Source organism: Giraffa tippelskirchi, chromosome 2 (genome assembly GCF_054371585.1).
Source record: "Giraffa tippelskirchi isolate mGirTip1 chromosome 2, T2T-mGirTip1v1.2.pri, whole genome shotgun sequence".
Classification (NCBI taxonomy): Eukaryota; Metazoa; Chordata; class Mammalia; order Artiodactyla; family Giraffidae; genus Giraffa; species Giraffa tippelskirchi.
In genome coordinates this window covers 168,485,969-168,503,145 of record NC_137276.1, presented here as the reverse complement: position 1 = coordinate 168,503,145, position 17,177 = coordinate 168,485,969, and the positions used below count along the sequence as shown (strand labels likewise).

At 36.8% G+C, this 17,177-nt stretch overlaps 2 protein-coding genes across 3 annotated transcripts in view; both read left to right on the top strand.

The window, feature by feature from the left end:
- EAF2 (ELL associated factor 2) overlaps positions 1-7,187 on the top strand; it is a 41,617-nt gene extending 34,430 nt beyond the window's left edge. The window contains exon 6 of the mRNA XM_081571850.1: positions 6,474-7,187. Coding sequence (XP_081427976.1) covers positions 6,474-6,520 — 47 coding nt within the window. The 3' untranslated portion in view covers positions 6,521-7,187. The remainder of the gene's footprint in view (positions 1-6,473) is intronic.
- A 6,528-nt stretch (positions 7,188-13,715) lies between these two features.
- Positions 13,716-17,177, top strand: part of LOC145538907 (solute carrier family 15 member 2) — a 45,771-nt gene continuing 42,309 nt past the window's right edge. The window contains exons 1-2 of one of the 2 annotated variants that reach the window (XM_081571809.1): positions 13,716-14,205; positions 16,854-17,034. In XM_081571809.1, the coding sequence (XP_081427935.1) occupies positions 16,906-17,034 (129 nt within the window). In that variant the 5' untranslated portion in view covers positions 13,716-14,205; positions 16,854-16,905. Of the gene's footprint in view, positions 14,206-16,853; positions 17,035-17,177 lie in introns of those variants that run through there. The other variant, XM_081571810.1, reaches the window with a different exon arrangement.

Here is a 17,177-nt window from a genome sequence, read left to right as displayed (position 1 = left end):
AGCTTCAACATCAGTCCTTCCAATGAACACCCAGGACTGATCTCCTTTAGGATGGACTTGTTGGATCTTCTTGCAGTCCAAGGGATTCTCAAGAGTCTTCTCCAACACCACAGTTTAAATTTACCATATGACTAGATTATAGGAATAAAACCATATGATCATTTCAACAAATGTGAATTTGACAAAAGCCAATATTTATTAATTTTAAAACTTTTACTTAAGATTGAATGTAAGGGAATTTCCGTAATATTATAAAAGTTAATTACAAAAAGCAAAACTACTGCCAATATTATACTAATAGAGACTCCAGAAACATTTCCATTAAAATCAGGAAGAAGGTAAGGAGGACTAATATCATTATGTCTATTCAATGTTGTACTGAAGGTTCTGGAAAATAGAATAAAACAAGTAAAAGAAATGAAAATAAGAATTGGAAACAGGACATAAAATGATCCTTATTTGTACACAATATAATTGTCTACATAGAAAATCCAAAGGAATCAACAAACTATAGAAATAATAAAAGAATTTAGAAGTATTTTGGATGTAAAAATGATATGGAGAGATCAGCAGCAATTTTGTCATACGAGTAATAACAAACTGGAATTTTAAAAAAATAGTGAATTTCTTTTCTTGATATAATTTATCCAAACTGTAGGTTTCCTAATAAGAAGAAATAAACCCTTTTTTACTGTTACTGTAGTAATCCCATTTCAACCTTAGCAGACTCAACACCCTTTTTCATAACATATTTTAAGTCCCTTTTACTAATGTGAGATGAATTTAATAGTTTGATATCATCTAAACATATACATCTTTGAAAATGATTACTATATTAAGACAAAAATTTATAGTAAGGTAATATATATTCTACTTTGTTCAGGCATGGCCAGAAGACATAACAAAGTGCTACATGTTTGCCCTTACTTTTAATGATTATATGTGGGATTAAGAGAAGCAAGACAATATTCAACTCATATGTTAATAATATTTCTTATTTAACTTGTTAAAATAAGGAGTGGAAAAGTATATACATTATATTCATAGACTTGCATACACAGACACATTTTGAAGGGCTGTACTGCTGACCCAAAGACATTGAGTAGCATAGATAATCACTGTGTTTTCAAAAACAATTTAAAAAAATCTTTGTAAGATCCTGATAAAAGTAAAGTTTTCTTTCAGTTTACATAATAGTTACATCCTTGTAAATTGTGTGTGTTAGTCACTCAGTCATGTTCAACTCTTTGTGACCCCATGGACTATATAGCCCACCAGGCTTCTCTGTCCAGGAATTCTCTAGGCCAGAATACTGGAGTGGGTTGCCATTCCCTTCTCCAGGGGATCTTCCTGAGCCATGGACTGAACCCTGGTCTCCTGCATTGCAGGCAGATTCTTTACAGTCTGAGCCACTAGGGAAGCCCTTGTAAATTTTAGAGAATTTTAAATCTGTACAAAAAAATAGTTTTAGTGTATAAGAATGCAGTTAGTCCTGGCCTTAAAATTACAACCAGATCTTACAAGTACATGAATATCCCACTGGACTTTTAAAAGTTTTGCAGAATTTAGAAGAGTTCTTTACTGTGCATGATGGTCCTTGCATTGCAAGATATTTAAGCTTCCAAAATTCCCCTTCCACAGTATCCCGCTAGCAATCTATAAAGCAATCTACAAATCACTGGGACAAGCAACCTCTCACGTACATTTCTGTAACATCTACTGAAGGAGGAGTATTGCTCTCATTGAGAAACATTGGTTTAGGTATCAGAATGCATTTGCTATGAGTAAACTCTTTTTCCCAAGTTGTAATTACCATTTTAATTGAAAACCTATTTTCTTTACTAAGCATCTCATATTCAAAGGCTAATCTCATATCTACATAACTGAACATTTCAACTAACAGCATTGGTAATACTGTGCTTATAACCTCCATAGAATGAAGTCTATTAAGAAAAGTGGAACTCAGGACATTTAGGTTTCTGTCACTTGAGAATCTCATTGTACCGATATCACATAAAGTTGAACATTCTTATGCCATACAATAGTTGTATAATAAGTAGAAACTTGAGCCTTGAAAATGACAAAATGGTCCTGTGAGACCTTTAGCAGGTTTCTTTATCAAATCATGTAATTAGTTCTGGAGTTCATGAAATGGGCTAAGTTGTCTTACAATAAGTTGTATATAGCCTAAAAACTATTCCTATTAAATTGGATATTAACTTCAAAATATATCAGCTTTTGTTGATTGTGGAGTAGTTTAAAAATAGAAAAAAATTTTAACCATTTTAATTTACTACCCCAAAGATTTATCCAATCCTATAGCTCCAAATAAACCCCCTATAATCAATGACTCCCAGATAGTTTTCAGGTCTAGCCTCTACCTTGAGCTTCAGATTTATGTATACAATTGTATATACCATATATACTTGAATATTTACTAGGTATTTCAAATGTACATTTTAAAAATTGAACTTGTGATTTTTCTTACACAGTCTTGTAATCTGCTGCTTCTCATCTCAGTAAATGATACCACAATTTATCCAGTTGGTAAGACCAGAAGACTTGGGGGTCATTCTTCACTTTTCTCTTTCTCTCATGCACCAAGTCTAATACTGTTGATAGTCCTGTAAGCTCTATCCTCAGAGCACATTATAAATCTGACCACGATCACCGCCTTCACCTGAATCACCTGAGTCTAAGCCAATATTATTTCTTCTTTCCCAGTTTTATTGAGATGTAATTGACATACAGCACTGTATAATTTTTAAGTGTACAACTGTTTGACTATATACATCCTGAAATGATTACCACAATAGGTTTAGTGAATATCCATCATCTCATATAGATAAAACATCAAAGAAATAGGAAAAAACTTTTTTTCATTGTGATGAGAACTCTTAGGATTTACTCTCTTAACAGTTTTCTTTTATAACATACAATAGTGTTAATTATTTTTATCATACTATGCATTACATCCCTAGTATTTATCTTATAGCTGGAAGTTTGTACCTTTTGATTGCCTTTTAGCTAATTCCCTCATCCTCCACCCCCTATCTTCAGTAGCCACAAACCTGATTTTTTTCTATGAGTTTCAATATATTTTTTAAATATATATATATTAAATCTATATATTTAAATGTGATCACAATGAAAAGTCTAGTTGTCATCCATCACCACAGAAAGATGTTAACATAGTTGTTGACTATATTCTTCCTACTGTAAATTTCATACTTGTAACATATATAACTAAAAGTTTGTACAACTTAATCTCCTTCACCTATTTCTCTCCTCACTCGACCCACCTCCACTTTGGCCCCTGTTTATTTTCAGTATTTGTCACTCTGTTTCTCTGTATATTTGTTCATTTGTTTTGTTCTTTAGATTCTATATATAAGTGAAATCATACAGTGTTTGTCTTTCTCAAAGGCAATATTATATCTTACATGAGAAACTGCATAGATGCATAACTGTCCTCCCTGATCCCATATTTCTTCCACACCGTTATAGTCTATTCACTGATATACAGTGTTTAAGTCAGTTGCCTTTTTAAAATTTTCTAATGAACTGAAAGTGAAAGTCACTTAGTCGTGTCCGACTCTTTGAGACCCCATGGACTATGCAGTCCATGGAATTCTCCAGGCCAAAATACTGGAGTGGATAGCTTTTTCCTTCTCCAGGGGATCTTCCCAACTCAGGCCTCGAACCCGGGTCTCCCTCTTCACAGGCAGATTCTTTACCAGCTGAGCCACCAGGGAAACCCAAGAATACTGGAGTGGATAGCTTATCCCTTCTCCAGCAGATCTTCCCGACCCAGGAATTGAACCAGGGTCTCCTGCATTGCAGGAGGATTCTTTACCAGCTGAGCTACAATGAATTGAGTTCCCATTCTATTTCAAACAAAATTCAAAGGTTGTACCATGACCTACACACTATTTGTTGTTAAGTCACTAAGTCATGTCCAACTCTTGCGACCCCATGAACTGTAGCCCACCACACCCCTCTATCCATGGGATTTCCCAGCAAGAGTGCTGGAGTGAGTTACCATTCCTTCTCCAGACCTACCCACTGTGGTCTTCTGGATATCTTTATCACCTATTTCCTAACATTCTTTTCCTCATTCATTCTAGTCTAGCCACAGTGGTATTCTTGCTGTCTGAGAACACAAAAAGCATGCTTCCACCTTGGGGCACTTATATTTGCTTTTTCCTGATCCTGGACAGTTTCTCCATACTCATGTATTTTCATTAGTCTCTCCCTTCATTTGGATCTCTGTTCTAATGTCCCACCCTGAGGAGGCTTTCCTAACTCCCCTCTCTAAAATATTACCTCCCACCCTCTCCCCATACCCATCTAAATTATGTGATATGTATCTCTACTTAGGATAAATATGGAGAAGGCAATGGCACCCCACTCTGGTACTCTTGCCTGGAAAATCCCATGGACAGAGGGGCCTGGTGGGCTGCAGTCCATGGGGTTGTTAAGAGTCGGACACGACTGAGCGACTTCACTTTCGCTTTTCACTTTCATGCATTGGAGAAGGAAATGGCAACCCACTCCAGTGTTCTTGCCTGGAGAATCCCAGGGACGGGGAAGCCTGGTGGGCTGCCGTCTGTGGGGTCGCACAGAGTCGGACACGACTGAAGCGACTTAGCAGCAGCAGCAGCAGGATAAATATTACATTATATATTTGTTTATTGTTTGTCTCCCCCACTGGAATATAAGTTCCATGCTGTAAGCACATGGATGAATTATGAAAGACTCAAATGATCAGTTATTCTTAATATATATTACTTAATGACTGACTGAATTTGAAATAAACAATCATAGAACTCTTTTTCACTCTTCAAAATAGTCTGATCTTCTAAACCAATGGTCCCCAACCTTTTTGGCACTAGGGACCAGTTTTGTGGAAGACAGTTTTTCCATTGTCAGTGGCAAGGGAGGGGGGAATGGTTGGGGATGATTCAAGCACAGCACATTAGAGTTATTTTGCCACCGCTGATCTGACAGGAGGCAGGACTCAGGAGGTATTGTGAAGATGTTGAGCAGCTGCAGAAATAAAGCTTCGCTCACTCCCTCACCTGCCACTCACCTCCTGCTGTGTAGCCAGCTCTTAATGAGCCATGGACCAGAACCTGTTCTTGGCCCTGGGAGTTGGGGACCCCTATACTAAACTACATTTTCTCATTTCCTCATGTAATTAAGTCAGTGATATAAAAGAAGGGTGATATTGGTATGTGAAAGAAGACTAAAATAGACAGTTCAGTTCAGTCGCTCAGTCATGTCCGGTTCCATGTCCAGTTCTAACTGTTGCTTCCTGACCTGCATACAGGTTTCTCAAGAGGCAGGTCAGGTGGTCTGTTATGCCCATCTCTTTCAGAATTTTCCACAGTTTAATTGTGATCCACACAGTCAAAGGCTTTGGCACAGTCAATCAAACAGAAATAGATGTTTTTCTGGATCTCTCTTGCTTTTTCGATGATCCAGCAGATGTTGGCCATTTGATCTCTGGTTCCTCCGCCTTTTCTAAAACCAGCTTGAACATCTGGAAGTTCACGGTTCACATGTTGCTGAAGCTTGGCTTGGAGAATTTTAAGCATTACTTTACTAGCGTGTGAGATGAGTGCAATTGTGTGGTAGTTTGGGCATTCTTTGGCATTGCCTTTCTTTGGGATTGGAACGAAAACTGACCTTTTCTAGTCCTGTGGCCACTGCTGAGTTTTCCAGATTTGCTGGCATATTGAGTGCAGCACTTTCACAGCGTCATCTTTCAGGATTTGAAATAGCTCAACTGGAATTCCATCACCTCCACTAGCTTTGTTTGTAGTGATGCTTCCTAAGGCCCACTTGACGTCACATTCCAGGATGTCTGGCTCTAGGTGAGTGATCACACCATCGTGATTATCTGGGTCATGAAGATCTTTTTTGTACAGTTCTTCTGTATATTCTTGCCACCTCTTCTTAATATCTTCTGCTTCTGTTAGGTCCCTACCATTTCTGTCCTTTATCGAGCCCGTCTTTGCATGAAATGTTCCCTGGGTATCTCTAATTTTCTTGAAGAGATCGCTAGTCTTTCCCATTCTATTGTTTTCCTCTATTTCTTTGCATTGATCGCTGAGGAAGGCTTTCTTATCTCTCCTTGCTATTCTTTGGAACTCTGCATTCAGATGGGAGTATCTTTCCTTTTCTCCTTTGCTTTTCACTTCCTGTCTTTTCACAGCTATTTGTCAAAATAGACACTAAGTGATACTAACACTATGCTGAAGATTAATGGCTTGTCTTTTCTTCACAGACATTATTAATTAGAGTTACTACTGATTGACTAATAATCAGATTGCTTATTCTATAATTTAAGAATGTAATGCTGACTAAACAGGATCACCTTGGGGTTATATATTGCAAAATATCTGTGTTATCAAAAAACAGTAAGATAGTAAATATTTAATCACTAGAGTTTTGCTTTTTTATTTTAGGAAATGATTTGCAGCTGAGTGAATCAGGAAGTGACAGTGATGACTGAAGAAATATTCAGCTATAAGTATAAAATTTGCAAGACGTGATAATTTATTTTATCTTAGGAATAAAAATTTCTAAGACTGAGGAAAATGTATCCTAACTTTGATAATAAATTTGATCTGATTCAGAATTTTCAGTTGATGTTACATTTGTTACCTTTTATGGGCACCAGCATTTTCATGTGTTTCTATTTAACCTTAACAAAACTCTTATGAAGTTTTACAGATGAGAAAACAAACTCAGAGTTTCAGTTACTTGCCCATGTATTGTTAGTTAACCAGTGCCAGATCAGGTGTTCTAAAGTTCAAGTTCAGTGTTCTGTTTTACCACACTCCTGTCTTCAATTGTGAAATGTCAAAACTTGATTTATAATAAATGTCCTGGTTTTAATTATGTCTCTGAGCCTTTCTGATATTCCTTAAATTTTGGTTGAAAATTAAACTAAAATTGAGGGTAAAGATGAAGCTAAGTAATTGTTTTAATGAAACAGTTGTTCTGTTAGCTCTCACATATTTTATCATGTTCTGTTGTCTCTTTGATATTGTTTAATCCTTTTATGTTGCTTTTGAGATAAAAATGAGCAGTTGTGTTAATGAGATAAATAATTAATCTTTATACCTGTAACATTTTGAATTTGAGGGAAATAAACACCAGATTGAGAGTCACTAATGTACAGGAAGTTTTTTTATTTAATTAATAAACTTTATTTTTAAGAACAGTTTTAGTTTCACAGCAAAATTGAGCAGAAAGTACAGAGACTTCTCATATACTTCCTCTTCCCACACATGCATAATCTCCCCTACTATGAACATCCTGCACCAGATTGGTACTTTTTTAAATAATTGATGAACCTACATTCACACATCATCATCTAAAGTCCGTATTTTACATTAGAGTTCACTCTTTGTGTTGTATATTATATGGGTGTTAACAAATGTATAATCACCTTTGTCCACCATTGTAGTATCATACAGGGTGGTTTTACTGCCCTAAAAATCCTATACTCTGCCAATTCATTCCTCCACATCCCAACCCCTGTAAATCAGTGATCTTTTGACTCTCCTTAGTTTTGCCTTTACCAGAATATCTTATAATGGAATCAGACATTATGCAGCCTTTTCAGATTGGCTCTTTTGCCTACATACTTAAAGTTTCCTCGATGTCTTGTTCATGGCTTGGTATGCACCTAAGTTTCCTCCATGTCTTGTTCATTTCTTTTCAGTGCAAATAATATTACATTATGTGGATGTAATATTTTGTATACACTAACTTACTGAAGGAATCTTGGTTACTTCCAAGTTTTGTAAATTATGAAAAATTTTTTTATTAAACATTACCTCTTACCATAGGAAGTTTTCTAGCTATATATATATATACAAATATACATAAATATACATATATAAAAATATATGTATATATAAATATACATACATATATATATATATATGCACACACATACAGATGTCAGGCGAGTGTATTCTCCTCAGTTCTGTCTCATCTCAACAAAAATTTGAAGTGATGGATGTTAAAGCCCTCAGCACATCACAGCTCTCAGACAGACCGTGTTATAGCGCTTAGATAGATCAGCGTTACAGCTCTGTGTTACAGCTCAATTTTATTTAGAAAATAGCAGGAAAATACATCCTCGAGGTGTGAGGGCATGCCGACCCAAAGACGTGAAGAGAAGAGAGAGGGGGCGAAAGAGAGAGAACGAGCACGCACACGTGGGAGAGGAGAGAGAGAGGCCCCCCGGCCCTGTGGCTTCTCTTTTTATATGTTTTTCCCTCCCCCCCCCCCCCCCCCCGGCCTGCCCTATGTAAATTGGGCTAGCCAGGAGTGCTATTTGTTCTACCTGAGATCCTCACTCTGGTCCTCAGGCCTTCCTTTGTTCTATTTTCAAGGGCTTTTCCCTTCCTTGTCTTTTAGCCACCGCCATTCTGGACTCCATAACTCATCTCTTCCCCCTTTTATTATTTCCCATATAAATGAAACATGTTCTTAAAGATCATTTTGATAGCTTGAATACATAGTATATCATTCTCTATACACCACTCATTTAAATATGAGTAGCTTAGAGAGGAATGAAATAATATCTTCTTTGCTTCAGTTATCTCCTTATTTGATGCATTTTCAGACATTAAAATGTAGGGAGCTGTGGATGAGACAAGTTCTCAGATATGACATTCTCTGCCAGAACCATCTTCACATGATTCTAAGCACATACCTTTTTTCTCCCAGCTTTATAGAGAAATAATTGACATATAACATTGTATAAGTTTAAGCTGTATAGTGTGATGATTTGATATGTGTCTATATGAAATGATTATTAAAATAAGGTTAGTTAACATAACATCATATTCTTTTAGTTTGACCTTTCTGAGTGGTTTGATGAAACTGATAATAAAGTACAAAAGTAGTGAAAGTAAGTTGGCTACAAAGGAACAAATATCAATGGGCTTTGAACGATTCCATAACACTACACTGAAACTCTAAAGTTACCAAAGCTGCATCTGTACAAGGGTATGAGTGTGACCTATGAATTACATATTCATCAAGTATTATCATCAACAGTTTGGTAAGAAGGCACTCTTAGACATGTCAGAATTCAGTAATTATATCATTTACATACCATTGATGTAATAATTAGATTAATAATTTCCAATGTATTGAGATGAATCAAAATTAGCAACTCAAGAAGGGAAAAAAATATTATAAAAATATATTCTAAAAAGGTTGAGAGCTTCTTCAAAGGGACTGGCTCAATTCATAGTTCAGTTCAGTCGCTCAGTCATGTCCGACTCTTTGCGACCCCATGAATCGCAGCACGCCAGGCCTCCCTGTCCATCACCAACTCCCGGAGTCTACCCAAACCCATGTCCATCGAGTCAGTGATGCCATCCAACCATCTCATCCTCTGTTGTCCCCTTCTTCTCCTGCCCTCAATCTTTCCCAGCATCAGGGTCTTTTCCAATGAGTCAGCTCTTCGCATCAGGTGGCCAAAGTATTGGAGTTTCAGCTTCAACATCAGTCCTTCCAATGAACACCCAGGACTGATCTCCTTTAGGATGGACTGGTTTGATCTCCTTGCAGTCCAAGGGACTCTCAAGAGTCTTCTCCAACACCACAGTTCAAAAGCATCACTTCTTTGGCACTCAGCTTTCTTTATAGTCTAACTCTCACATCCATACGTGACTAGTGGAAAAACCATAGCCTTGACTAGATGGACCTTTGTTGGCAAAGTAATGTCTCTGCTTTTTAATATGCTGTCTAGGTTGGTCATAACCTTCCTTCCAAGGAGTAAGCGTCTTTTAATTTCATGGCTGCAATCACCATCTGCAGTGATTTTGGAGCCCCTAAAAATAAAGTCAGCCACTGTTTCCACTGTTTCCCCATCTATTTCCCATGAAGTGATGGGACCAGAGCCATGATCTTAGTTTTCTGAATGTTGAGCTTTAACCCAACCTTTTCACTCTCCTCTTTTCACTTTCATCAAGAGGCTCTTTAGTTCTTCTTCACTTTCTGCCATAAGGATGGTGTCATCTGCATATCTGAGGTTATTGATATTTCTCCCAGCAATCTTGATTCCAGCTTGTGCTTCCTCCAACCTAGCATTTCTCATGATGTACTCTACATATAAGTTAAATAAGCCCGGTGACAATATACAGCCTTGACATACTCCTTTCCCTATTTGGAACCAGTCTGTTGTTCCATGTCCAGTTCGAACTGTTGCTTCCTGACCTGCATACAGGTTTCTCAAGAGACAGGTCAGCTGGTCTGGTATTCCCATCTCTTTCAGAATTTTCCACAGTTTATTGTGATCCACACAGTCAAAGGCTTTGGCATAGTCAATCAAGCAGAAATAGATGTTTTTCTGGAACTCTCTTGCTTTTTTAATGATCCAGCGAATGTTAACAATTTGATCTCTTGTTCCTCTGCCTTTTCTAAAACCAGCTTAACATCTGAAAGTTCACTGTTCACATATTGCTGAAGCCTGGCTTGGAGAATTTTGAGCATTCTTTGGCATTGCCTTTCTTTGGGATTGGAATGAAAACTGACCTTTTCCAGTCCTGTGGCCACTGCTGAGTTTTCCAAATTTGCTGGCATATTGAGTGCAGCACTTTCACAACATCATCTTTTAGGATTTCAAATAGCTCAACTGGAATTCCATCACCTTATCATCAATTCATAGTAGTAGTATAATATATAATGTATGTAATGTATTATACATATTACAAGTAAATAAATATTATATATAGATATATAAAATCTTAACCTGGGTGGCGGTTGTGTGAGTTACACATATGTAGAAAATATTACAGTCTTACACTTAAGATTTGTGCCTTTTAAGTTATATTTTAAAAGTCCACAAACAAAATCAATAGAAAACTATTAGCAACATAGAAGGTGGAAGAGAATTAATATAAATGATATAAAAGGAGACCTTACAAACTTACAAGAAGAGGACAAACAACTCAGTAGAAAACAGGAAATGAATTGGCAGTTCTAAAAATTATAAAACACTTTTTGTCACAGAAATCTTACTTCCAGAAATTTGTTCTACAGATACATTTGACTAATTTGCAAGGTTATTACTGAGTATTATTTATATTGCAAAAGACTTACAATCTGAATATGAGTCTTTTTGTCATTGATTTTTGAAGTGATTTATGTAGTTTGGACACAAATCCTTTGCCAATATATGTAGTATGACTGTTTTCTACCACTTTGTGAGTTGTCTTTTTACTCTTAATGGTATATTTTGGTGAACAAAAGTTATTCATTTTAATGCTATACCATATATTAATTGCTTACGGTTGCTATATGTCTTATTTAAAAAAAATCTTAGCTTAAAAAATGAAATCTTGGCTTAATCAGTCATAAAGATATTCTCTTACATTTTCCTCTAAAAGCTGTATTTTTTAACTTTAATAAAACTGTAATCTATGTAGAATTAATCTAATCTCTCTATATGAGCAACCTAGACAGCGTATTAAAAAGCAGAAACACAAAATGGATTAAAGATCTAAACGTAAGACCAGAAACTATAAAACTTCTAGAGGAAAACATAGGCAAAACACTCTCCGACATAAATCACAGCAGGATCCTCCATGACCCACTTCCCAGAATATTGGAAATAAAAGCAAAAATGAACAAATGGGACCTAATTAAAATTAAAAGCTTTTGCACAACAAAGGAAACTATAAGCAAGGTGAAAAGACAGCCTTCAGAATGGGAGAAAATAATAGCAAACGAAGCAATAGACAAACAATTCATCTCAAAAATATACAAGCAACTTCTGCAGCTGAATTCCAGAAAAATAAACGACTCAATCAAAAAATGGGCCAAAGAACTAAACAGACATTTCTCTAAAGAAGACATACAGATGGCTAACAAACACATGAAAAGATGCTCAACATCACTCATTATTAGAGAAATGCAAATCAAAACCACAATGAGGACCATTTCACGCCAGTCAGAATGGCTGCTATCCAAAAGTCTACAAGCAATAAATGCTGGAGAGAGTGTGGAGAAAAGGGAACTCTCTTACACTGTTGGTGGGAATGCAAACTAGTACAGCCACTATGGAGAACAGTACAGAGATCCCTTAAACAACTGGGAATAGAACTGCCATACAACCCAGCAATCCCACTGCTGGGCATACACACCAAGGAAACCAGAATTGAAAGAGACACGTGTACCCCAATGTTCATCGCAGCACTGTTTATAATAGCCAGGACATGGAAGCAACCTAGATGTCCATCAACAGACAAAAGGATAAGGAAGCTGTGGTACATATACACAATGGAATATTACTCAGCCATTAAAAAGAATGCATTTGAATCAGTTCTACTGAGATGGATGAAACTGGAGCCCATTATACAGAGTGAAGTAAGCCAGAAAGAAAAACACCAATACAGTATACTAATGCATATATATGGAATTTGAAAGATGGTAAAAATAACCCTATATGCGAGACAGAATAAGAGACACAGATGCATAGAACAGTCTTATGGACTCTGAGGGAGAAGGTGAGGGTGGGACGTTCTGAGAGAATAGCATTGAAATATGTATATTATCATATGTGAAACAGAACACCATTCCATGTTCGATGCATGAGACAAATGCTCAGGGCTGGAGCAATGGGATGACCTAGAGGGATGGGATGGGGAGGGAGGTGGGAGGGGGGTTCAGGATGGGGAACACATGTAAACCCACGGCTGATTCATGTCAATGTATGGCAAAAACCACTACAATATTGTAAAGTAATTAGCCCCCAACTAAAATAAATAAATTTATTAAAAAAAACAAAACAAAACAGAGACATTGCTTTGCTGACAAATGTCCATCTAGCCAAAGCTATGGTTTTTCCAGTAGTCATGTATGTGAGAGTTGGACCATAAGGAAAGCTGAGCACTGAAGAATTGATGCTTTTGAACTGTGGTGTTGGAGAAGACTCTTGAGAATCTCTTGGACTGCAAGGAGATCCAGCCAGTCAATCCTAGAGGAGATCAGTCTTGAATGTTCATTGGAAGGACTGATGCTGAATTTGAAGCTCCAATACTTTGGCCACCTGATGCAAAGAACTGACTCACTGGAAAAGACCCTGAGGCTGGGAAAGATTGAAGGCAGGAGGAGAAGGGGATGACAGAGAATGATATGGTTGGATGGCATCACCGACTCGATGGACATGAGTCTGAGCAAGCTCTGGGAGTTGGTGATGGATAGGAAAACCTGGCATGCTGTAGTCCATGGGGTCACAAATAATTCAACACGGCTGAGCGACCAAATTGAACTGAATATTAATGTAATCTATATACTATTTTCTTTTATGGTTTTTATGCATGATGTAAGATAAAGGTAAACATTTTTTTCCATATCAGTATCCAGATGGTATTTTTAAAAATCAAAAACAGTCATTTGTCCCATTGCACTGCCGTGTCATGCCAAAGTATGTGTGTGGGTCTTTTTCTGAACTCGGTTCTGTTGCATTGGTTGCCTTATCTATCTTTGTGTCATTTCCACTCTGTTATAATTACTATAGCTTTATAATAGATCTCCTACTGTGTAGTGCAAATCCTCCATTATTGTTCTTCAAGACTGCCTTTGCTGTTCTTAGATTTCTGCATCTCCATATGAATTTTAAAAATCAATCTGTAATTTTCTACATTCACAAAACCTGTTGGATTTTTTTGTTGCAGCTATAGATTGATTTATGGATGTGAGAGTTGGATGGTGAAGAAAGCTGAGCGCCACGGAATTGATGCTTTTGAACTGTGGTGTTGGAGAAGACTCTTGAGAGTCCCTTGGACTGCAAGAAGATCCGACCAGTCCATCCTAAAGGAGATCAATCCTGGGTGTTCACTGGAAGGACTGATGTTGAAACTGAAACTCCAATGCTTTGGCCACCTCATGCGAAGAGTTGACTCATTGGAAAAGACCCTAATGCTGGGAAGGATTGGGGGCAGGAGGAGAAGGGGACGACAGAGGATGAGATGGTTGGATGGCATCACTGACTCGATGAACATGGGTTTGGGTAGACTCTGGGAGTTGGTGATGGACAGGGAGGCCTGGCATGCTGCAATTCATGGGGTTGCAAAGAGTCGGACACGACTGAGCAACTGAACTGAACTGAACTGATTGATTTGGGGATTGCTGACATCTTACTGGGTCTTCCAAATCATGAACATGGTATGTCTCTCCATTTATTTAGATCCTTAATTTCTTTCAATAATGTTTTAGAGTGTTTAATACTGATGTCTTTTTTAACTTATTTTTTAATTGTAGCATGTATTGATGTCTTAAATATCTTTCAATAGATTTATTCCTAGGTATGTTTTATGCTATTAGAGCTGGTTTAATTTTTTAATTACCTTTTCTATTTGTTTTTGCTGATATTTAAATACAATCTTTTTATGTGATGATTTTGTATTCATAGTTTGCTAAACATGTCCTCTTTTAATTTCATATTTGCCTTTTCACTCTGACTATATAAGTATCTATCATTTGAGACTTTCAGCCTCCTTTCTGTACATGACTGTAAAATATCACTCTCTTCTGTTATAATCATTGAGTCACAAATAGTTTTACTCTTATAACTGATTATAAGGTTAGGTTTATAACTGATTATAGGTATTTTACTCTATTATTCTTTTTTTATCTCTGAAGAGGTTGTATTCATTTCTGTTCACGAATTGCTTTTTTCTTTGATTTTTTTTTCCCTTTTATCCTTCTGAATTAAACTTAGCAGAAATGATGCTGTACAAGAAGCATCTTGATAAAATAGAAAAGGCTCTAGAATAGGTCTTAGAGTCTGGGATTCTAGTCTGAGCTCATCTGTAATATTCTTCAGGCTAGATTAGCAGAGGGATTTTAAACCAGTGTTCACCAAATCCCTAATATAAGAATTACCAGAAATGCTTGTTAAAAATACAAGTTCTTAGCTACCTCTTTAGATCTATGTGTGCGTGTGTGTATTGCCCTGGAAATTTATATATTGATACATAAGTACATGTATGAATATAAATATATATAAATATCCATAAGTGATTTTTATCATCAGGGAAGTTTAGTTTACATACGACAAGATTAGGATTCCTTCCATCTCTGATATTATTTGACTCTATGAATGCTTAGCATTGTACTGCCATAATCAATGACGAATTTCACCTAAACAAACAAGTACCAGAAAACCAATGCCAATATGCTAAAGTTTGGTATTTAGGGCACCTATGAGCACCAATGAGTTGGTGCCTTGCATACAGGTGCTATTCCATCTGCTCTGCTATATCAAATGCTATTTCAGAGGTACAAGGCCAGAGCAGGAGGAGCCATTGATATAATTAGATCTTGAAGGCATCTGTGCCTCTAGTGGTTAACTTGACTAGTAACTTCTGACCATTTGTTTTGTATCCAGAGTCATTAACCAAACTAGGTCAGAAAGGGCAGTACTTCCTGAAAGAATAACTACAGCTTAATTATTAATGTCACAAGCAGAAATGAAGCTGGACTCTTCTTTGGGTAAAGGTTGACAGGAGAGAAACAGAATGAGGAGTGTAACAGAAGCTGAAAAAAAAACATGGTCAAAGTCTGAGATAGAGTTTAGGGAGGAAAGAGTAGTTTATCCTGGTCTTATTTGTCAATAAATTACTCAAGTAGGTAATGTAAGAATTTTATGAGGGATAGAATCATAGCTTCTCATATTCTAAAATAAAATAATGCATTCTCCTATTTCCTGACCTCTTTTTTGGTTTAGTCCTTATTTTTCTTATTTCTCTCTAGCTATTCTTTTCCTTTTCCTTTTGACTGACAACTAAATGGGCACCATACTGTTTTGTTCTTTACCTCTTTGACTTTGCAAAAATAATAATTATTTAACAGTCATGTCTGATCCTGTTCCTCCTCTGATAAGAACTAAATGTATCCTGGAGTCATTTGGAAGTCCATTCACTGAATATTAAGAAAAATGGTGTTTGTAACAGTACCTAGAAAATAATTGGTTCATAATTTTTGCACAAATCAAATTTTATTTACAAATGAAATGATAGGGTCATCTTGAAGTATGAAAGTGACAACACAGAGAATGAATTTTAAAAGCAGAATGAGTCCCAAATGTATATCACTGAACTTTTCCTTTTGTTTTCTTTAGCTCCACCTCTTTAATTGCTTATAAGACATTTCCAGTTGAACTTTACTATGCTGAAAACCAAAAATTAACATTTTTTTGTATCTCTCCAAATTAACTTTGGAGGTAACTTTCCCTTTTCAGTGCATTTCAATTCCGCTACATTCCTGTTTCTATTTCCATGGCTTCCATTCCTAAGTAAAAACCATAGGCATTACTGATACTAATCTATCCATAATAGCATAGTGAAAATTCCAGATCTGCCACTTAATGGCCACATGACTTTGGAAAAATTGCAATCTCTTGAGATATTAATTCCTGTAAAGTGAGGATGGTAGTAAGAATAAGAACATGAAGATAATATATGTGCGCGCGTGCACACACACACACACATATATATATATATACACACACAATAGGTGTGTGATAAATGGCAGCTATTATTACCCTGAAATCAGTGTTTAAATCTGTGCTCCAGGCTATGTTCTAGGCATTATATTTCTAACTACTTTTCACTCATTTGCAGTTCTCGAGCATTTTACAGTATCTCACTTCCCCGTGCTTTACCTTTTACATAAACATTCTTTTAAACTAGTCTCTTGAGACCCAATTTTTTTTTTTTTCATATAGCTTTCTGCTTTGCAGGAAGCTGCTTAAGCCCGACACCCACAGGGTTAAAACTAGTTGCTGAAGCCACCCCCTCTTCCCCTCCCAGTCCCCCTTTTCACAGTAGCCTGGCAGCTGTCCCAACTGCCTACCAAAGCCAAATGCTTGAAGAGAGAGAGGAGCCAGCCATGAATGCCTTCCAGAAAAATGATTCCAAGGAAACTCTTTTTTTACCTGTCTCCACTGAAAAGGTACCACCTCGACCCCCCAGCTTTCCAAAGCCATCTCCGGTGAGTCCTGGGATTCATCTCTGCCTCTGACAGGAACAGACTTACTCTGTTGGTTCTCCTCCTTGGCCCCTGGAGCTTCAGGCTGAGCTGTATTAGAGTATTAAGAACTATTCTCTCTTGGAGTTAGAATGAACCTATAAACC